Source organism: Anomalospiza imberbis, chromosome Z (genome assembly GCF_031753505.1).
Source record: "Anomalospiza imberbis isolate Cuckoo-Finch-1a 21T00152 chromosome Z, ASM3175350v1, whole genome shotgun sequence".
Classification (NCBI taxonomy): Eukaryota; Metazoa; Chordata; class Aves; order Passeriformes; family Viduidae; genus Anomalospiza; species Anomalospiza imberbis.
In genome coordinates this window covers 53,368,805-53,391,966 of record NC_089721.1, presented here as the reverse complement: position 1 = coordinate 53,391,966, position 23,162 = coordinate 53,368,805, and the positions used below count along the sequence as shown (strand labels likewise).

General features: G+C 42.3%; 1 protein-coding gene across 2 annotated transcripts in view; it reads right to left on the bottom strand.

Annotated features, from left to right (window-relative positions):
- Positions 1 to 7,746, bottom strand: part of PALM2AKAP2 (PALM2 and AKAP2 fusion) — a 266,259-nt gene extending 258,513 nt beyond the window's left edge. Inside the window, exon 1 of one of the 2 annotated variants that reach the window (XM_068175757.1) lies at positions 7,379 to 7,746. In XM_068175757.1, coding sequence (XP_068031858.1) covers positions 7,379 to 7,423 — 45 coding nt within the window. In that variant the 5' untranslated portion in view covers positions 7,424 to 7,746. The remainder of the gene's footprint in view (positions 1 to 7,378) is intronic. The other variant, XM_068175759.1, reaches the window with a different exon arrangement.
- Positions 7,747 to 23,162: the final 15,416 nt, after the last annotated feature.

The following is a 23,162-nucleotide window of genomic DNA, read 5'->3' as shown; positions in this document are numbered from 1 at the left end:
ATTTCACTGCCACCCGACTTGTTGGGTGATGTTAACCCTTGCAACCACGTGGCTTTTCTTGATCAGAATTTGCAACAAAAAATGCTTTTCAACTCTAGAAAATCAGAGCCAGAGGCAGGTGTAGCATCCCTTTGGTCCCGAGTCCTACTTCTGAAAGGCAACGTCAATCCAATCAGTGTGTCAGCACACACAGGCTCAGCACATGCTCCTGTGCTATTTGAGAGAGGGCAAGGTAATAATTAATCATTTACTAGAGGTGCATAGTCCTATACTTCACCAAATACACTTGGCAGATGAACCACCTTGCTGGTGACTGTGCTTTGCAAGAAGGATACACTTCATTCTGTGCAAGAATAAAACAGTATATGTGAAGCTGATAAGGAGTTAGATATATACAAGGAATGATTCCTGAAAAGTGCAGAACTGCTCTAGGAGAGGCTGAATATCACTGTGGAACCCCTTTCAGACCTATCCCAGCTTCAGCCTAGCTATCCAGCTATCCATTACTTTAAGTATGGCATGTAAATCCCACAGTCTGACCTCAGACTAACAGCTACCCCACTAACATCAGGGTATAGGAAACCTGTCCTTAAAAGTTACACTCCAGGCTGGAGCTGTTCAATAGTTTCCAAAAATGTAGATCTTTCACAACTCTTTTATTTAACCAGAGACTTCAAAACAACAAAAACATCACAAAACCTTTTCACCCATTTTCAGCTTCTTTTTAAAAATATAATTTGAAAGGCACAAAGTAAAATCCAGTATCTCTGGCTTCTTGTCTGTGTTCAAGAGATGTTGGTGATGTGGTAAGGGCTAGGAATGTGCTGTGGAAACAATTCTAAATTTAAACAGTTGAGTTTGGGTGAGTGTGGAAACTGTCTAGAAATTTCTCAAGAGCAAATTGGTTTCTGTTTCTCTAGTTTTTTACTAGTTTTCACAGATACTTTGACAGAATTTTTTTTTCATATTTATACTTCTCTTGCTGTCATCTAAACATTCCTAAACCAAAAAACAGATAAAACTTGAGAAGGTAATTTTAGTTTTCAGGTATTTCAGGCACTTTTGCTTGATTTTTTTCTTAGTATGGGCAAAGACTCTAACATTTCATACATGACCTCTAAGTGCTTTATATATTCCAGAAGCAAATGCAAGATTCAACTCTTGCTTGCATGTATTTCTCTGTGTAAGGTCTGCCATGAAGCTGACTCACGGTATTGCTGCAGTCCAGGGTAAGGCTGCAGATCTGTGTGCAGGGAAACCTCTCTTCATCCTTTACAGCAATGTAAATGTAATTTCTCTTCTCTGGCTGATTTGCACTGAGGTTCACAGGAATCTCACAGATTCATGTCATGCTTACAAGTACAGATCTAATTTAGATTTAGTTTGTGCTAACCCCTAGTTTACGCTTGCTGAATCCGCCCCTGGAAATATTTGCGTCAGGATACAGACTCAACTCTGCCAGGTCTTCCTCACCAGAGTACTCTGGAATTATGATAAGGTCTCACTAGCCCTCAAGTCTTTTAGCTCAGAATGTAAAAAGAGGAGAGTTACAGAAGGCTTTTTTCTGTTTCAGGTGATTGGATGTTGGGAACACTGAGGAATGAGATGGCAGAGGAATGGTTGCCATTAATCAGAGCCATCAATATGATAAGTAAGCGATGATAAATATGACAAATATGATAAATATGATGAGCAAATAAGATAATGAGGGGAAAACGGGAAAGGGAAAATTGTATTAAACTATATAGCGATATTCAAATAGGTTTGAATTCAAGTAAACATTGCAACGGGGGCTTTCTTTAGTGTCAAAACTTCCAGATTAGTCCACTCCACAAATCTGAATTGTTTGAGTATGCAGGATGGCAGCACTTCATCAGGACATCTAGGCCATGCTTCATAGTTCTTAAAGCAGAACTAGGAGCATGACAAACAGATAAAAAACTTCTCTACCAGCCTCTAGGAATTTGCAACTCAAAAATTGCTTCTAATGAGAAAGTCCTTTATTGATTCCACTTCCATGAGCATACCTAGTTTGATCTCAAGCCCAAGTGCACTCTTCAGCATTCACCACATCCTGGAGAATTGGGCTCTACAGCTTAACAACTCATTACAGGGAGAACATTTTTTTGTGTTTGTTTTGTCCACAACTGTGACCTTCCTTAGACACCTACTAATCCTTGTGCCAAAACAGGTAAGTATTATTTACTTATACTCTCTCCACAACACTCATTCCTTCTGCAGATTCTTCTCATTCACCTGTTTTCCAAGGAGAAAAGTCAAAGCTGACTTTTTTTCCATACCTTGCTGCATTTTTGTTCTTCCCTGTAGTCTTTAGGTCTGAAGACAGCTGGATTAAGATGGATTTGATGCCATGCTTAACTTGAAGGACAAAATCATTACTTCCTAAATGAAGGCATTGGAAACTAATGTATTAAGCCATCATAGCAATAGTAAACTGTTGATTAAATCAATTTGCCACATATTTCTAAATGTTTCTCAACACCTAATTGCTCACATTCTAATTTTCATGACAATGATCTCTGGAAGGATTCACAAAAATTGTGGAGCAGTGTTATAGTAAAATGATCCTGGATATGATGTACTAGTCATGGGTTTTAATTTTGTAGAGTAACATCTATTGTATTAGTATTCTCAAACACCTATTGAAAAATTCAGCTCAGTGCTACACGTAAACATAAGTCCCGTATGGGTGGACTTTAAAATCTCACCTGGTGTAGGTTTAACTGGTATGAAACTAATCTCCTGTTCAGGACAAGGATCCCTCTCCTTGTCCCTGTTGAATTACCTCCCACACTAGCTCTTGTTCCTTGTCAAAGTCAGCGTTACTCAGACTGCAGAGCCCTCTTCTGTGGTGCTAGCCCCATACAACCTTAAATCTGCATGTACAAACCCATACTGGCCTCTCTTAATTCCAGCTGTACACAGGTGTGAAGTACTTCTTTAAATGGAAGATCTAGTTTACCAAATAATCCAACTTGCTCTCTTTATGTAGTATATCCAACTCCTCTGCCACTTGTTACCTGTACACCAGCAATTTCCATTTACATCAAATTACAACTAGGGAATGCCTTCAAATCTTGAAAAGCTGCTTCCTGTAAGTTCTCCTCTGCCTTTGCTCTCAAGGAATAGCAGTCTCCCTCACAAACAGCAACTTCTTGACAACTGTCAGAAAGCCAGTCCTTAATCCATGTAAGGCAGACCACACTGATACAGGAGGGGGCTATTTTTAAACACCACTATCCTGCCATAGTAGGTCAGCCCCCTGATGACATCTAAGTAATGCTGGATTCAGCTCAACAAATTCATCATCTCATAAAAAAACAAAAGAATGGTCTTGCTTGACAGGAGGTATTTTTAGTGTGGCTAATTGAATGTCAGTGACACTTTAATTGAATTACTGGTTCTCTGAGGTGGGCACTTGTAAGTAAGGGACCATCACTGCTGTTTGTATCTGCTAAGGAATCAGTATAGTAGTTCCCCACCTGAATCTGTAGGCTGGACATCTCTTGAACCTGGAAACCTCCTCCCACTGGTTGTTGCTTTAATTGACAAGGAGCAGTTGTGCCCCTGGAAACTCCTGCACTGGTTGTTGCTTTAATTGACAATTTCTTCTCAGTGCCGCCCCTCAATGATTGTATTTAATTCACCTGATGTATGGATAACCCATGTTCACTGTGTCATATGTGCATTCATATCCCAGATGTACCAACTGAAAACCAACACCCCACCTCCCAGCTTTGCGATTGCTAGGTAAGGGACAGAAAAGACTTAGGTTTTGTAAATGCTTGTCTATATTTAGATCACTATCTTCTGGGGTTCTCTACAGTCATAGAGGAGGGGCCCTGTAACAAATTTTGGGGCCACACACGTTATTTACCCAAAATAAGAGAAATTAAGTCAGCTCACCTGTCCCCAGGCCACTGAGTCTGGGAGTATTTACATTCCCGACTTCTCAGCAACTTGCTGCCAGCATATTTTTAAAAGCCACAAAAATGCTTCATTCTTCACCCAAAATTTTAGCTATCAATCCACTTCAGGAAATAAGCAGATGCAAACATTGAAGTGCTTTATACAGGAACAAGCCCAGAGAAAAGATGGCTTCTGACCTCCTCTTTTAACCTCTTGTGTGCCTGCTGAAGGCATCTTGCTACAATCTCAAGAGCGGCACCACTCACCTCCATTGCTGGTAGGGCAGCAGATGGATGCTGTTGTGAATCAGGTTCAGGCAGATATTAAGAGCAGTGTGTCATGGCAGAAAACGTTACCAGTATCTGTCTGTAGCACACATGACATCCAAGTTGGAAGATGTGATGTGACATCTGCTTAAATAAGGATCAGAAAACCAATCGCTCCTACTCATCATAGAACCTCTCCAGGACACAGAGTTACTGTTTTCTTCCCAAGCAGGGAGAACTGGTTTCCACTTTTTAGTACCTGTCTCACATCTTCCTGCTTCTCAAACCAGATTTGCACAGTGCTCTGAGTCTTGCTATAGTGTGAATTTTAGGGACTTCAGAAAGATCTGAAAGTCACAGCTTAAGTATTTCAATGACATTAAAACACACATATTTTAAGCTTCTCGGGTTTTAGAATCACAAATTCTATTTTAAAGACGTGTTTAGATATTTCTTGTCCAAGTAAACCATGGCATCCAAGTACAGCTCAATCTTGCATGCATCCTTAAGACCTCTTTAAGACAAGGGCAAAGTCTATTATTCACAGTTTACAGATAGAACATTAATGCACAGAAAAGCTATGCATTTGCTGCAGACAAAACAAGTGGCTAACTCACATTCACTGAGGTTTAGAATAATGTCCTAACAGTAGACTTCTTGTTTTCATCTTCCTATGACACTTGGCTCTCTGCCAGAGAAGCATATATTAAAACTGTGATAAGTCAAGGCAACAAAGTATAAAATCAAATGCTTCAAAACCAGTCCGCTTTCTGGTGTTAAGGTTCATATATCTGTTTTTGGATTTGTTTCTTTACATATTCAGTGGTGCACACGTAAAATTTACTCTGCAAATTTCCCAGCAAACTTATTTGCCAAGGTGATAGAAGCAAATGTACAGAGAACAGTGTGTAGAGAACCCAGTGGTTACTGGATTTCTTTAAGTCTAGCATTCAACCAGTGTGATTGCAGAATGCTGGAGTAAGCTTCTGCTCATCTCAGAAAGATACTGCAGCAGGTTCAAACAGATGAAACACCAAGTTGACCTGAAATGCCATTTCTTTCTTCTGAGAAAGGCCATACAGCATTTGAGAATTGACCTTATTTTAGCCAAACAGGGGCAGGCGGGAAATGCCTAATTTGTGTCATGTCACTCATTTGGATGGAGCAAAGACAGAAATTAACTTCTCTGCATTCTGGCAAACATTTGCAGCAGACCAAGCATAGGAGAAAAATCAACTAACAAGCTTATATGGAAAACCTGCTGCTCTGCAGAGTGCTAAGGAAGCAAGTTGGTTCATGGACCCACACTAACACTTAAAATTAGGCTGAATATTTTTTTATGCTGAAGTAAAATTCTTTCAATCTAATTAACTGCATACATTGCTTACTATGTTTTATGAATTACCAGAAATACAAACCAAAAAGAAAATATGTATAGAAAGTGAAGGTCCAGACTCTCAAGGCCTTCTATTATGCCAGCATAAACCTACTGTAAAAACTGAAATACACCAAGTGATAATATTAAAACCATAATGGCCTCATTGACATGAGATGCAGGGCACTAAGAAGAAGAGAACTTGATCTACTGTGGTGAAAGGTTTCAGGACATTATGTGGAAATGAGTGTTGTCTGGTGTTCTGTTATATAGCAGTTGAAAAAAGCAACAATAAACTTTTTTTTTTTTAATGTGGAGACATAAGTGTTTCAGAGCTATGCACTGCAGCATAGCACATAACAGCTCTGCAGTTCAGCCATAAATGAGTCCCGTATCACTGGCTGTGGTGAAGTTTGCCTCTGGGGGAACATTCCTGGTGTTTCTACTTGAGATATAGCAATGATATTGACAGAAAACTGAGAACCAGCTTAAAAATATGTATCTGCTTTCCACTGCCTGAAAACTAAGTGGTTATAACTTCCCCCCTCCCCCATCAAATGATACAACTTGCACTTTTACAGTTAATATTTTAGAGAGAAAAATCCCTAATCTAGTTCTTTTAAATCTAGTTATTTTAAATTTTCATTGATCTATCAGCAGAGTAGTGGACTTAAGAAAAATATCTTGCAGCAGAAGCAGCAGCAGCCATTCCTGTTACACTACAAAAGAAATCTGTAACCTGTGCCGGCTACAGAAAAATGTAGCATCTGTTGATCACTAGGGGAACTGGGGAAGAGAACTGAAATCCATGTGGGCTCTGCCATCTTCTGTTCCCCTTCGGACCTCCAGGTGTGCGGTCCCCGGCGCGGGCCGTGCCATCCATCTGGGACTGGCACAGCTGTATCCACATTTCAGCCATGAGGAAGAAGAGCTGGGTGTCACTTGAACAAGGGCAGGCTGTATGGGGCTGTCCGACTGGCAGTGTCCACGGGAACACAGGCCTTTTGACGCGGTGCCTGTGACATGCTAGAAGATGAGCTGGCAGTTTCTGTATGCCAGGATGATGGAGGATCCTAAATACCCAGGCCCCTTCCTCACCAGGTGTCACTACACACATTCTTCCAAGGTCTGCACCAGCTGACCTCATGGCTCAATCCAAATACTCTACTAAATATGAAAACAAAAATTATAACTAAAATGGGGCTCAATCCTGCCTATATTTTACCCCTGGTGCAATGCAGCTCAGCAGGAAATTTTTCTGAAATCATGTGCTCAGCTATGGAGCTGAGATGATAGTTTAACTAGTAGATCAAACAATTATGCAATTTTGACAATGCAGCGTTTGTGTTCGATTGTCTTAAAACTAGCAATATCACAATTATTTTCTGCACTAAAAGACATTCTGCAGCAGATCATTTTGCTTGACTTCAACAGTTAAGCAAAACCTCCAACTGTGAAAAAAATATATCTTCAGCCGAGTACTGATTTTCTCCTGCAATCTCCTCCCCTCCTCTCCCCATTTATTCCTTCTTTTCTTCTCTATCATCAATCTTTTAAGCATGCCACTGTGCATTCACATTTTTCTTTCTGCACGTGTCAGCTCAACGCTCTTCCTCAGAGCCCTCTTTCTCCGCCAAATCCTGCAAAGCTTTAACCACTCATTTCCCGAACAGGGAATTCCACACACAACTTTGCACAAGCCAGCCAGGCTCTCCGTGTGCTTCCCAGCCACTGTGCTGGAATCCCCCCTTCCCTCCAACAACCCACAGCTAAGGACAAAAGAGCAAGTAAAAGGAAACTGACTTACTGCTATGGCTTGGAGCCTTTCCTTGTGCAACTCTGCTTCCGCCATCCTGGAGAGAAGCACACGGGAGGAGAGAGAGGGAGACCGGTGAGTGGGAGGGAGAAACAAAAAGGCAAACAAAACCAAAACGGAGCGCACACTGCAGTCACCGGGGGGAAGCTGGAGTAATTGCAAAGAAAGCCGAGCTCCTGTGTAGCAGTCAGCCACTTTTGGAGGCACTGCAGGCTGGCTCACGGTACGATCATTTTAGTCACTGGACCAGTGCCTGCCTGGCTGCCTGTCTCCCAGCTGTATTGCTAACTGCATTTCAGTGCTGCTTCTGTGTGCTGGTGCTGTCACACAAACCATGTAGGCACTCTCCAAGCAGCAGAGCAGAGGGATAGCTCGCATGGCTATAATTTTTTGCGTTGACGTCTCAGCTCATTTGCTCCTCCTATGGGGTACTGGGTCACGACAGGAGCTCGACATCAGCAGCGTGCACAGTAATACAAACCTGCCTGACTGCAGCAGAGGAGGCAGACAGCTGTGCCACAGCATGTCCTTAGCGAGCAGCACAGCGCGCAGGGAAGGACGGTGGTTGCACATGGCGCAGGGAGGGGAGCTGCGGCAGACACGCAGGCGGTGGCTGCGGCCCCAGCTGAAGCCGGCTTGGATAAAGGAAGGGACAAGGCTGCTAGGAGGAGGGAGAGCGCGGACTCTGGGGGAACTGCACAGACAGTTGTGAGTGCATTGGTAACATGGCACGCTGCAAAAGCCTGCTGCTGCAGGGCAGCCCTTAACAGAAGTGACGAAGAGCATCTGGATGGCGAGGGAGAAATAAGGTGTCCACACATCCTGCATGCATCGATGTATTGACATCAGACATTGACAGTGATCACTGAGGATTCCAGTGTTCTAAATACAGGAGAAGGAGGCAGGTGAGGAAGTGAGGGGACACCTGAGCCAGTATCACAAAGGTATCCATGATTTCAAGCTTGGCTTTGGTTTTGCATGCAAACTCTTTTATTTTTACTTGTATGATTGTCTGTCTGCTTCCTTTTTACAAAGACAGCAACGAAGCCCCCCCATCCCCTCTCAATCCTGTCCCATAGGGTGCCACTGCACAGGTGGACATGGGGCTGCCCCGGTAGAAGGGTGTCTCTGAGCCAGGGCAACCACCACGCCAGATGGTGGGTGGGGGCTGACCATGACATCGTGGGGCTGTCCTGACATGACCATTATATGGTGCAAAATGCACTTCTGCATACCTCCTGCCATGCAGAAGTCCATTTTGCAGCATATAATTTTGATGTGATAACCTCTTGCTGCTGAGACGGGGAAACTCCATTATCTTGAGGGGAAGCAATCTGGAAGTCACCCTATTTTCCATGTGCCCACCCTTTCAAAGGCCACCTAGCCTGGCATTTTAGTTTTCCACATCCCAGTCTCCTCGCTCAGACATTCTCCACCTCCATCCCAGTTCCAGTTCCAGGACATGCTAATTACTGCAGACTGTTTTTCAAGGTAGCTGCTCTGTCAGGTGTTTTCACTTCCTGGTCCCATTTTCTTACTGGTGCACAGTCTCCTTGTCTTGTGACAGTATGTCAAAGTGACTTCTTGCTTAGCTTTGCCTCCATGAAATAGGCCTTTTGTTGTCTGAAAACTCACAGAACCGTGTATCATTCCAGTAGTCACTGTGGCCAAAAGGCAAAGTTTTATTGCCATATCTCAAGTGAGGCAGTATGAGTAAGTTGGCGATAGGGGGAAAATGCAACAATTTTGGCTACATACTGGGAAACTTTCAGTCTTCCAGCTTTAAGTAATTTATTGAATAGCAGCTGCCCTCTGGCCTGTTTGATCTCTTTCTCTTGTTGTTATTCTTAAAAATCTCTCCTTTTTATTTTTCATTACCATGTAAAGGTCCATGCATTGCTACTTGTATTACTACAGCTGGTTTTGAAATATCCCAACACAGGATCCAGACATCTCTACTCCCACATGTGCTCTGAGAACATATATGGGCAACTGCTACTAAGGCTTGATAGCTATGCAATTAAATCCCTTCAATACCCTTCTCATGTTTTGCTGTTAAGCCTTGCCCAGGGGAAGAATTCTGCTATATCCAGCAAAGACAAGGATTATGCCCCAGTGCTTACTGGAGCTGGAATGGGCAGCCTATTCATGCTACAACCTGTAGTCGTATTACATGTTGCCAAAGTCGTGTGCAATATGCATCACTTCACCCTCTTTCCTTCCATATGACATGCACTAAAGAAGACATTTAAGCATATATTTAAATGCATTCCAGACAGTCATATATAAAAATGGATGTGAATATCTCAACTTTGGTACACAGCTGGACACTGTATTATCTATCCTCTTCCCCTCCCCCCCCGCCCTTGTTTATCCTGTCTCTAATTTAACTGCAATGCTTGTTGCCAGCAGAAGATAGGCAGGGTGCATCCCTAGTGAGTGCTGCAGCCTTCCTGGTCCCAATAAAACATGCTGCAGGGCTGTGCACCCCTCCAGTTTAGTTTGCCAAGGAAATGTGGATTAGCTCTGCTGACTCTTTGTGACTGTACAGGAATGATAGAGGTTGCATCTGCAACTGCAACAGAGCAGTTTCTTGCTCTTGACGTTTAGTAAGGAAAGGCTTCAACTCATGCAATAGTAAAAGCCAGTAGTTTCTCTACATGCAGTTCTACATTTCTCTACATATAGCTGTCTCTCATACAGCTTGAAGCCTGTGATGCAAGGAGGTTGAAATCCTTTACCGAGGCATTTCACAGAGCACACCCAGGTGAAATGCCCTCTATGAGGTGACTTACTACACCATGATGGAATCTGCAGCGGACAGCCCCTATAAGACATTTAGTTGGTGAAAGCATTTTAAATTAAACAAAACAAAGCATCTACCCAGTCCATTTTTTAATGTATTTTTCATCCATATTGGTTAAAATTTTGTTTCCAAAATGTTTTGCTAGGTTGGTAAGGGATTGGAATTCAAAAATTAAGAAATTTTGTTAAATTCTAAACAATTTTTTTCTTACTTTTCAGGCAGGAGACCAAGGTAATATTTCCAAATTTTGAAGACACTAGTAAAACAAGAGAGAATGGCGTGTGTAGGGAGGAGCAAGGAGATTCCAGAAGAGAAGGTAAGAGCAGGTTTAATATACTTTTTTCAGTAGTTAAAAATGGAAAGAAAGAAAAAAAAAGTCCCTTTTATTTCTTCAAATGTCAGTTCAAAAGCTGTTCTTTTCACAGCAATTTTTAAAAGAGCAAGAACTGCTAAATCCTAATAATGTGTGAATTGCATTCCATTTCCATGCAAAACATATTTTTATTTTAATTTCTTTGGAAAAGAGTGTAGGAAACAATCTGTAGACCCTGTTCAGTGTTGGAGAAGATCCTGAAATTACTCTGAGCTACATGTAGCCTGAACTTTAAACGAGACAGCTTAGTTGTGTGGTGGAAATCAGGTTCTTGTCCTTGCCATGCAGCTGAACTGGATTAGGAAAGGTTGTAGTTTAAATCACTTGTGTCTGGTTTTGGTCAAGCCAACCAGGTTGTTTTTTGCCATTGCGCTGCTTACTGTAAGAGTCCATGATGCCAGGAATCTTGTCCTCAGGAAGCCTTTGGCTTCCCATCCTCCTGGCTGTTGGTAGACTGCTTTAGTCTAAGAAACCAGAGTTTGTCCTGAATACTGCATAAGGAAGGCATGTGCATACACACGACAGTCAGGGTTAGTATCTCAGCCATTGCAAATGCATCAACTTGTTTTTGAGGTGACAAGTTACTGGTTGGATCCTGGCAGTGGCTATCAGGAAAACACAGAGCAAGGAGGGAAAACAGACTTCATATTTGCATTCAGATTGTTTAAGAGGAGATACTTCTGGCTCTTAAAATTACCACATGCCAACATGTTGCATTGTGCTGCACTAACACTGCTCTAGCATCCTCAATATTGTCAAGCATCTGTGCCTACAGCATGTTTGAACCATATTATTTTCTTCTAAGACAAAATTCAGAGGTTTGATTAATCTTTCTTTACCTTCCTTACATTTTAATATAGCCAGGCTCTGGTCTGGCTATATTAAAATAGTTCAGGAATGAATAGGTAATATAAACTTTTAGATACCTGAACTCATCACCCATGCTCATTTTTTGGACTTCCTCAAACACTGTGCCTCACACTACATTCCCTTCAAAATTTCTGGCAGTGTCACCATCTGAAACTTCCAGGAGAGACTACTCCATCTGCAGTTTTAATGGTAGCTCTCTGCCTCACCACACAAAAGCCTCTTCCTGTCCTTCTCTCGCCTCTGCCTGACAGCTTGCTGGGGGTATGGAGCGCTTATAACTCCAGGATTGTGCTTGGGCCTCTTGGAACTCACACTTGTGAGCTGCAGAGACCCTCATCCCAGTGAGACATCACTTCAGGGCATTTGTCTTCATCCTGTCTGGGCACGTTCACCCAGTAAGTGGTGGCTGTATGATGGGGACTGTTGTCCAGGCCCTTCACACCCACTCAGTGTGGCTGGTGGAGGGAGGTGCCCAATACGTTGCCACACATGACTTGCAAAGGTGAAAGTGAGAAGCTGAACACCGAGATATGTGCCCTCACCCTTCTGTGGAGTAGCAGACGCTAACACCAGTACACTTCCTTCATTCCCCATTCCCTCTTGCATGGGTTTTCATGGGCACATAACCCAAGCAGTCTGGGGTGGTGGGAAAACCTGTCTGTGAAAGAGGACAAGCAAAGGCTTGGAAATCTCCCCTCCATCCCTCATAGCACTTTATACCTAGAAAATGCGGGTGGTGAAACTATTAGTTATATATCTGAAGTTGAACAAGAGAGCAGTGGGAGACTTCAACCTATCCCTCTAAGTCCAGTTTTCTAAGCACACAAGATCATTCTTTCTTTATAGAAAAGACTTTTAGACTTTTTTAATCAAACTTGGAGTAACCAAAATTATTTCTTCTCCCCTTTTCCTTTTTCTTTTTATTTCTGTTTGCCACTTACTATCAAGACACAGAGTTGAAACATACACAGCAGGAGATAGCATTATTTAAAAAATAAAAAGCTAGAGCACAGGGCTTTGTTTTAAACCTTCCCAAGACAGCAGGCTTATGAATGGGTAAGCCATAAATTATTAATAAATGCAGTTTATGAAGTTTTCCATATTTGCTTGGTTTCATTCTGAAGTCATGCAAAGATAGCATTAAGAAGTCCTCTGACTAGAGGGTCTCCATTTAGTTGTGACAGCTCCATGACACCTTCTCTCAACATACCAGCAGGTGCTGGGAGTGATAGGGGCCTTTGAGAGACTCCACAGACCAGAAATCTGGCCAAATGTTGTTTGTTGTCCACAAACAGTTGCTTGTAGTAATTTGGCTGGAATGAGTGATTAGAAGCAATTGTTTTCCTGAGACCTGTTGTTCTGCCAGCCCCACTGCCATGCTAAAACAGCCTCATGCTAGCCTGAGGTTTATTCAACACCTTACAGTAACTTGGCAGCTACTAATGTCCTTGGCAGTAACTTAAGAAGTGAGCCACAGAGCATTCCCTGTCAAAGCCTTCAGATGAGCAGCCTTGAAGATGCTGTTTTCTGTGACTTTCCTTGAAGTAGGGAAGAAGAAGAAATTATGTATGCACTTCTGTTTTCTCCCTTTTTTCCTTGTCAGGTAGCTGGGTTTTTTGAAGATTCCCAGGTGGAAGAAGCAGTCTGTCTCCTCTTGGGATTTCAGTGCTGGCTGCTAACACTGCAGCTTGCTTACCCAGCTGCAGGATCTGGGAAACTACAGACCTGTCAGCCTGCCCTCAGTGCCTGGCAAGGTTATGGAGCAGATCATCTTGAGTGGGATCAAATGGGACCTACAGGACAGCCAGGAGATCAGAGCCAGCCAGCATGGGTTTGGGAGGGGCAGGTCCTGCCTGACCAACCTGATCTCCTTTTGTGACCAGCTGACCCACCTGGATGCAGGAAAGGCTGTGGATGTTGTCTGTTTGGACTTCAGCAAGGCCTTTGACTCTGTCTCCCACAGCACACTCCTGGAAAAGCTGGCAGCCACGGCTTGGACAGCAGCACTCTCTGCTGGGTTAGGAACTGGCTGGATGGCCGGGCCCAGAGAGTGGTGGTGAATGGTGCTGCATCCAGCTGTGGCTGCTCACCAGTGCTGCATCCAGCTGTGGCTGCTCACCAGTGCTGTCCCTCAGGGGTCTGTGCTGGGGCCAGTTCTGTTTAACATCTTCACTGATGATCTGGATGAGGGGATGGAGTCCACCATCACCAGATTTGCTGATGACACCGATTTGGGCAGGAATGTTGATCTGCTGGAGAGTAGGAGGGCTCTGCAGAGGGAGCTGGACAGGCTGGATAGATGGGCTGAGTCCAGCATGAAGTTTAACAAGACCGAGTTCCATGTCCTACACTTTGGCCACAATAACCCCCTGCAGTGCTACAGGCTGGGGACGGTGTGGCTGGACAGTGCCCAGGCAGAAAGGGACCTGGGGGTACTGGCTGACAGCCAGCTGAACATGAGCCAGCAGTGTGCCCTGGTGGCCAAGAAGGCCAACGGCATCCTGGCCTTTATCAGGAATAGTGTGGCCAGCAGGAGCAGGGAGGTCATCCTTCCCCTGTCCTCAGCACTGGTGAGGCCACAACTTGAGCCCCTCAATTCAGGAGGGATTTTGAGATGCTGGAGTGTGTCCAGAGGAGGGCAGCAAGGCTGGTGAAGGGCCTGGAACACAAATCCTGTGAGGATCAGCTGAGGGAGCTGGGGGTGTTTAGCCTGGAGAAAAGGAGTCTCAAGGCAGACCTTATCACTCTCAACAATTCCCTGAAAGGAGGCTGTACCCAGGCAGGGGTCAGCCTCTTCTTCCAGGCAACCAGTAACAGGATGAGAGGACAGAGTCTCTTAAACTGAGCCAGGACATTAGGAGCAAGTTCTTCACAGAAAGAATGACTGGACGTTGGAATGGACTGCCCAGGAAGGTGAAGAAATTTCCTGAAGGTCTTAAAGAAAAGACTGGACATGCCAAAAAGATACTGCGATGCTCTAATTGATAGGGTAACAGGTTGGACTTGACGACCTCAAATATTTTTTCCAGCCTAGTTGGTTCTGTGATTCTGTCACTGGCCCAGTGACAGCTCCTGGGGAGCAGAGTGGGATTAGATGACCTGCAGAGAAGAAATGTAAGACAACTTTTACTGAATTCCTTTAGTCTCCGAATTACACAAAAAGAAAATCCTGATTTGTCCTTACCTTCCACTTTCTATTCTTAGTGCCTCCCTTGACATTCAGCATCCACCTGAGGCAGAAAGAAATGATGAGAACAGGTAATATTGCCAGCATTACAGTGCAAGACAGAGACATAACTGTGAATAGGACAACTCTCTTCACTAAAAAGAGGATTTTTGTTGAGTTTCAATACTATCAGCAAAATTATGTCACAGAAATAGGTCAACACCCCTTAGCTGTGCATCTCTCTGTCGCTGTTAATGAGCTGAGAATTTTGTGTACTGAAGACTTGTGTTATCCACCCCATTTGAAACATTTTGTGGCACTGAGTTTCATTGTTCCTGACAACTGTAATGCTGATACAGAGGAGGCTCTTGCCCTTCCAGTCCCTTAAAACTGACTTGGCTATTCATTCTGTCAAGAAAAAGAGGAAAAAGTGTACATTTTTTCACATTAGATTTTAAAACTAAAGCTTGTTTCCTGTAGGTTCTGACATTTCTCTCTCTTTTCAAACAACTCAGACTGCAACAGGAAAACTGCTTTTAGTGGTATTTATTTCTATTCTTGTACCTTCTGATCATTCTCCACATATAGCACATAGCTGAAATTATATTCCTTTAAAAAATGCAAAAATATTTACTGCTGAGGTTTGGGATAGTACACTGGATTTTGCTTCAGAAGTGAGATTGTAAAGAAAATAAATAAGTTGTCTGCAGCCCAAAAGACAAAAGCTGTAGAAAGGTGAAAATAAATGACTGTTCCAGAATGTAACTGGGGCCAGAATCTGCATATGTGTTTTCTACTACTGCTGTGATAACTCTGGGATCTTTGTTGTATTTTTTCACCCACATATGACCAGAAGATAACTTAATGCCTAGTTTTTAAACATCCTTTTGTTACCAGATCCTTTAGACCATTCTCAATTTTGTCTCCTAACATTAAGCTCCTAGAAGAAGGACTATGGGATTGGTGTTGGATTTGCAATGCCAAAAAAGTTTTGAGGAGTCCATTGCAGTCTACAAGGGCACCTTTTGTTAATGGCAAGCTTTCAGCTAAAGTTAAATAGCTAGGAAAATTATGACCTCATTACCTTTTCCTCAGTGGACGGGCTGCCCAGAGAGGTCTCTACAGTTTGTCTGCATCAAGACTATAATTTAACAATGGGCATTTAAACCAGTCCTCTTCAATTTCAGCACATTATAGCAACACAAGAACTAAAATTTTGATTTTATCTCTGTGGTAAAGAGGAGTTAAATGCATCAATTCAAATAAGGGGCCTTAACAGTACTTTGAAAGAGTGAGTCAGATTGGAGTCAGGTCTATTTACCATAGTCCATCTTTCCAAAATCCTCCTGAGACTTGTTATGTAGCCATTGAGCCTGCTAGTCAGTGGTGCCAGCCCTAAAATAAACCCAGAAACAAAATCAACCAAAAATCCACATGACATTACGTATTTTTAGACAGCATGCCATTTCTGGTCTTCTGACCTGACAAAAACTGGAAACCTTCCACACAGAAATCATCTCCTGGCCTTTTGGCCTCTGCTTCAGAGAGTGGCAGAGCCACAAAGATGAGACAAAAATAACTGGGTACTTTCTGGACACATACTGAAAGCTCAATGTGAATTTTGGATCAGTCTACATTACGTTCAAATTGGTACATATGACTTTTGTTATCTAGGGAATTCATTAAGCTTTTCACAGCCCAAGGCAGCTGTGAAAGTGCCAAGACTTTCACATATTACATGAAGATCCTGCATTGCATATGGGAAAGTGATTTCTTAGAAGGATCATTAAGGCTGTTCCTTTTCTGTGGTCACACTTCCAGTGCTACAATCACAGACACACAAGCACACTGTCATGCCCCTTTCATAGGAAAGGTATCCCCACTGATTCCTTGCTCAGGGTCATGACCAGAAGGTATTATTCCCTCTAGTGCTTTTCCAAAACTAGCATTACAGACAGCAGATGCTGAAAAAATCTTAATCAGAATTCTTGAGGAAGATGAAAATTCCACTGACTTCCTATTTGTGTCACTCTAATAGCATTATTTTATGCTTTAACGCTGTAAGGTACAAACTGGAGAACAGTTCTATGCTGTATTGCATACCACATACAAGCCTCACTCAAGATGACATTACCATTGAACTGGTATCTCTGGTGTGCATCTAATTAGTAAATCATCTTATGTTTTGCACCCCTAATGTACAAAGATCTTGTTTGGTAAGTAGTGTTCAGAAGAGACAGTATTCATTAAACCTGGTAGTCAGAAGTTCCTAGGATGAAATTTAATGCTGATTTACAAAGCAGTCTTAATGATTGACATTGTCTTCCAATTTAGCTGAATTTAGCTAAAAATTATTCTTAAACCTCTAGACTGTTTGAAATTCCCTGTCAACATGTCTACATTTTAAGCTCCTGCATGTGTTTAAATTTTGAAACCTGGAAGAGAATACAAGATGTAATTGTTTCAAAACTAAGCAGTCACCCACCCTTTTAAATTAAGATATTTGGGAAGAGGTTGAATGCTTTAACTTCAAAGATTTACAGTTATGTCTTAATTTAGTACTTAAACAGGCTTTTCATCTTTCTCCAGCTTTCTCTGGTTTATGTCTCCTGTACTGGAGAATAACGTGTGGAGCAAGGTTGCAGGTATCCTCAACTTCATGATAAATTCAAACCTCTCTCAAAAGGTTTGAAGTGTTCTTATGTAGTTAGGTTAGTTACTGCTAGGTGTGTCAGGAATGAAAACAAAAAGGCTCCCTGAGAGGCTGAAACTGGTTTACAAAGGGCACATACTGTGAGAAAGCCTGTTGTAGCTCTGTGCTATATGTATTTGTCCATCATGCATTAAAATAATAGTAACCATGTAGCAGGGCCATCTGCACAACTGGAGAAGAAGGCAGCATGTCAGCTTGTTAATTTAACAATATAAGACTACTTTTTCTTGAATTATTCTTGTGCAGAACTAGAACCTTGCAGATTCCTCCTGTTTGAATCAATTAGGAGGTTTGAATTAGTTACTGAAGTGAAAAAATCCCTCAGCTGAGGTTTGCTTCTGCCACGGACCACTCTTCACATCAAAACAGTCTGAGACTCTTTTGTAAGGATGGTGGAGGAACTTTGCTTTTCTTATAAAATTGTAGAGAGACAAACAGATACAACTAATGAAAAAAATGCATCTCTTCTTCATGATGTTTCCGAACATGACTGTCTACTCTTCTCTCACTGAAAAGAAAAATAATCTCCCTGTTACTACATTTTTCCTTGATTTCTTTTGATGACCAATTTATTTGGTCTTCTAACTTTAAGGGAATTACAACACTTGCAGCTTGGGCACCCAACAAAAGTATGGAGAGAATGGATGCATTTCAGGCAAATTAATTTTATCCACATTTTAGACTGTTCCTATAGTGGAAAAATATACTTTTTAAAGACTGATAAGTATATATTTTTAAAATATACATTTAAAAGACTGATAAAATACTTCCAGTTGAGAACTGTCAAAAGACAAAAGTGTTTCTTGATTCTAGTGCTCAGGTTGTCACTAGAATCAAGAAAGGTAATCATGGTCTTGTTTTGTAGCTGTTTCAGTGTACTTCAAGTATGCAAAAACCTACATGTGTATGTCCACAGCAGATGTCAATTTTGTATCTGGTGTGTGATGACAATGAAGTGACAAGAGCCCTGGACATGTCTGTTTCAAGCAACATCTTCAATATATCTTTTACTGGACATGTTATTGATTGCCAAACCACAGTTCAACTATACTGAAAGCACGTATCTCCATGTTGACATGAGAGTCCCATTTAAGGATGAGGGCACTTTTCAGAAAACAGGGACCATATGGAAGAAGGGACATTTAAAGTTTTATTCTGAGTTTTCACATATCAAATCTGTCTAGGAATTTCATCATTTCTCTTCCAACCCCCTCCCTGCCCCTCTCCCCCAATATATCTGCAAGTCACTAACACTACTTGCAAAACAAACTCTAACCTAAACAAGTTAAATGAATTTATTTAGTAGAGTAGATCAATAAGCAGACATTCTGTAGATGTCGTTAGTGGTCAAGCTGACATCTTTCAAATCATCCTTCTGTGAGGGTATTTCTTTGTCTATCTTCTCATCTTCTTGTTGTTTTAATGTGAATTCTGCAGTACTGGGACTGCTTGCTGTGTGGCTGCTGAGGAAGGATGATTAGTTACAGGATGATTAGTTAAATTTCATAATACATAAAAACTTACAAATTATATGATGTATTTTTATTTTTGATTGAAAAAAATATTTGAAGTCCTCTTATTAGTACCTTCAAAATAATAGAGCTTTGCCTGGGAGTTCACAATCACAGTTTGATAAGTAACTCTGGATTTGATTTTCCTTTCAAAATACACTGGTTTAAAACCACTTTGCATTTGTTATCAACCTAAGATTCTAGTCCTCTGCTGTCTGACTGATAGTTAAATTTGACTCTTAGCAGTAATTCAGCAAGGAGTTCCACAAATCAGTTCCCCAAAAAAATGCTTCTTTTTAATAGCCATTTTTTTATTGTTTTCACGAAACTTGTTATCCAGCTATCAGAGTTTTGATTTAGTATTTTAGGTTGCCTGTCTCATCTCATGATGAAATTGTACCAGATGTGAAGTTTTGTAGTGAGAATCATTGCTACAATTGATCTGAGCACAGTTTTCCCAAAGAGCACAGAAAACCCACTGCTGCAGAAACAAAGGGTAGTTTACAGTCTTCTGGAATGAGGCAGAGAGGAAAAAAGATGCAAACCAAAAGGAACTTTCTTGATACTTTGAAGAGAAACAAAGAGTGCACTGAGAAAAATGAGTTAATAATGTAAAAATGTCAGGAAAAACAGAGGTTGCCTTTAAATTGGGGATCTGGTTTGCATTTTCAAATTAAAATGATTATTCAAGGGAAGCAGAGCTAATATTTTAGTCTGTTACTTTTGTGTTAAAAGTTCCACAGTAAGTATTAGCTTGTATTTTGTTTGCCTTGAGTGAACTGCAGTTTTAGCTGTTACAATGCCAGAGAGTCAAATACAGCATTGCTGCAAGTATGAAACTGGAAAAACCTTTCAGCAGTGCCCACATTAGATAGGACTGTAAGTAAAAGTTGTTTCAAAATATGGTTAAAACATGTTTTTGTTGTTTTTTTTTTTTTTTTAAACTATCAAAAGTTAGTTTGTTTCAGAGATTAGCAGATGCAGCTTAAATATTTGTATGAATATCCCTATCAGTATACGGAGCTCAACATACAACATAGGCAGTTTTTTAATCTGTCTCTGAAAAGCCCAACTCTGGGCAACTTAAGATCCATGGATACTGCGGCTATTGCAGTTCTAATGTTTAATAAAGTAATGATATTTTGGCTCTAGATAAAGTGCTGTATGGTGACAAATACTGGCTACCGATGTCTCGGTACCTTTTGCCCTCAAAGCAGGTTACAGTTCTGTTTTAGAGCCTTTGAACAGATTGCTTTCAAATGGTAGCCCCACTGAAGTCACAGAACCCTATCTCTGTGGGTCCTCTTTGAATTATTTGCCCCAGACAGCCTGGACTTATTAATCTACTGAGTCTGTATAGTCGAAGTTGCTACCATTTGTAGGTTTTTGACATGTGGAAGGCTTTCTTGGATGCGAGGGAGCTTAAGGAGTGGAGTTTTGCCTGCAGGAGATGGGATAGCCTTCTGACAAGGGATTGGGGTGCAGGAAGTCCAAGGTCTGTTCCTGGCTGTTTTGCCTCGTGTTGCCCCCACATTGGGCTGCTTTTCCCCGCAACTCCAAACACTTGCAAAGGCCAGTGACGTTTCTGTCAACGTGCAGCCTGGCCAAACTGCGATGGGAATGCTGATGGGAACTATAGGAGAGGCTGAAAGTACTCCTGAATTTCCCCAAGTGTCTGTTTCCCATGGCGTAGAACCCAACCAGAGGATATTTTAAGTCAAAGCAAAGCATGTTTGGCTTTCAGTGGTTAGCATTCCCCATTTTAGTACATTAGCCTTATCTGCTGATGTTTCAGAGCTTCTAAAATAAGACACAGACACACTGAGAATAGAAATGTTTCTGCTGCTTTGATATAGAGTTGCTACTATTGTTGAAATTGCAGAGTGGGAATGAACTAAGAGCAAGTTTTAACTCCTGGCTCTCGGCTTTACCAGCAGAAAAGATGTCTCCCAAGAGCAGCAGATCGCAAGCCTTACCACCGAAGAATGTGTGCAAAGTGGTAGACCACCAGTCTTCCCAGGGCACCACAGCTGTAATCAAAGTCTGTGTAAAAGACAAAAGGGTCTTGATGTATTCAAAATCATTCAGTCTTTCCAGTAAGGACATGCACACAGGCAAAGTTAAATTTTGCCCTTCCCACCCTTTACCCTGAGCCCCCATTTTATGCTGCCTGTCAGGACAGGAGCTAGAAGGGCAGTAGGTTAAGGCAGACAGGACAAATGTGCCTCTCTGAGCAGAGAAACTGTTGCTGTGATCTGTTCCCAACAGCCTGACACTTGGAGGGGCTGTCATGCGCTTGTGCCGGAGTTAAAAGACCTTATAAGGCAAAGCCTGAACAAACTGTTAAGCAGTCTGAAGTGTTCCTCAGTGCTGAAAAACCTCCAGGGAATGCACAACATATCCCTGGCAAAGATTACAGCATATTTTACAGCAAGCTCATAGACTAACAAAGCAGATATTGTATCTTTGAATTTCAGGCTCTGCAGGCTAGTCTCAGCAAGAAAATTAAGATCAGGTCCCCTTCTTGGACTCATTTTACTGCAGTGAGAAAAGCTGAGTGTCATTCATTAAATCTGTCTTTAGGATTTCATAAAGTTACACATGAAGTCCTCTTCTGGGAATATACTCTCCACAGCAGAATACTTATTTGGAGGTCTCTCTGAGCTCATGGCTGGACAAACCAATCTATTTGATCAGTGGCAGTAGTCAATATCAATGACAAAATGAGCAGACCTTGCACTTGAAATCTTCAGAGTAAACCAATCCTGGTCTGGCAACCTCCAGCTCACTGATGGTCAGTTAGGTGTGAGGAATTCTAACCCCTCCTCTTTTTCCACCATGGTTCAGGCAGAGCTGAGGCACAGCTGCCTTGCACCCTCATCACTGACCTGCAGGAGAAACACCACACGCTTACATGCAACAGGGTTGTGATCAGTGACACAGAGTCTAGTTGGAGGCTTGTCACTAGTGGTGTCCTTCGAGGGCCTGATATAATTTAATTTATCCATCAATGACTCAAATGAAGGGGCAGAGGCCTCCTCAGCAATTTCACTGACAACACAAAGCTGGGAGGAGTGGCTGATACCCCAGAGGGCTGTGCAGCCCTTCAGAAGCACCTCAACAGCCTGGAGAGCTGGGCACAGAGGAACCTTCTGAAATTCAGCAAAGGCAGATGCAGGATTCTACACCTGGGGAGGAACAACCCCAGGCACCAGCACAGGCTGGGGGTGACCTGCTGGGAAGCAGCTCTGTGGAGAAAAGCTGGGGGTCCTGGTGGACAACAAGCTCTCCATGAGCCAGCAGTGCCCTGGTGGCCAAGAAGGGCAGTGGTATCCTGGGCTGCATTATGAAGAGCATTGCCAGCAGGTCAAGGGAGGTGATCCTCCCCTCTACTCAGCTCTGGTGTGGCTTCACCTGGAATGCTGTGTCCAGTTCTGGGGTCCCAAGTAAAAGAAAGACACGGAGTTCCTGGAGCAAGTCCAGCAGGGGGCTACAAAGATAATGAGAATTATACAATGGTTTGGGTTGGAAGGGATCTTAAAGATCATCCAGTTCCAACCTCTCTGCCATGGCCAGGGACACTTTCCACTCCACCACAGAATCACAGAATACATTGTGTTGGAAGGGACATTGAAAGGTCATTTAGTCCACCCCCCTGCAATGACCAGGGATATCCCCAAATAGATCAGACTGCCCACAAACCCGTCCAGCCTAATCTTGAATGCTTCCAGGGGTGAAGCATCTACCACCTCTCTGGGCAATCTGTACCAGTGTTTCAGCACCCCCATTGTAAAAATGTTGTCCTTATATCTAATCTAAACCTACCCTCTTCCACTTTAAAGCCTTGTTTTTACAATACACACCATTGTAAAAAAAATCTCTCCAGCTTTCTTGCAGGTTCCTTTTAGGTTTCTAAAAAGTTACAGTATGGTCAAATAAGGTCACCCCAGAGACTTATTTTCTAGTTATTTTAAAAGAATCTCAACCTTGAGGCAATAAGGGGACTAGAGCATCTGTCTTATGAGGAAAAGCTGAGGGAGATGAGCCTATTTAGCCTTGAGAAGTCTGGCAGATGGTCTAATCAATGTCTGTAAGTGGAAAGAGGGTGCCAAGAGGATGGATCCAGGCTCTTCTCAGTGGTGCCAAACAATAGGACAAAAGGCAGAAACTGATGCATGGGAAGGTCCACATGAATATGAAGAAAAATTTATTTACTGTGCAGGTGACTGAACACTGGAAAAGGCTGCGGTAAAGGTTGTGGAGTCTCCCTCACTGGAGATACTCAAGAAGTGTCTGGATGCAATCTTGTGACATGTGCTCTAGAATGACCCTGCTT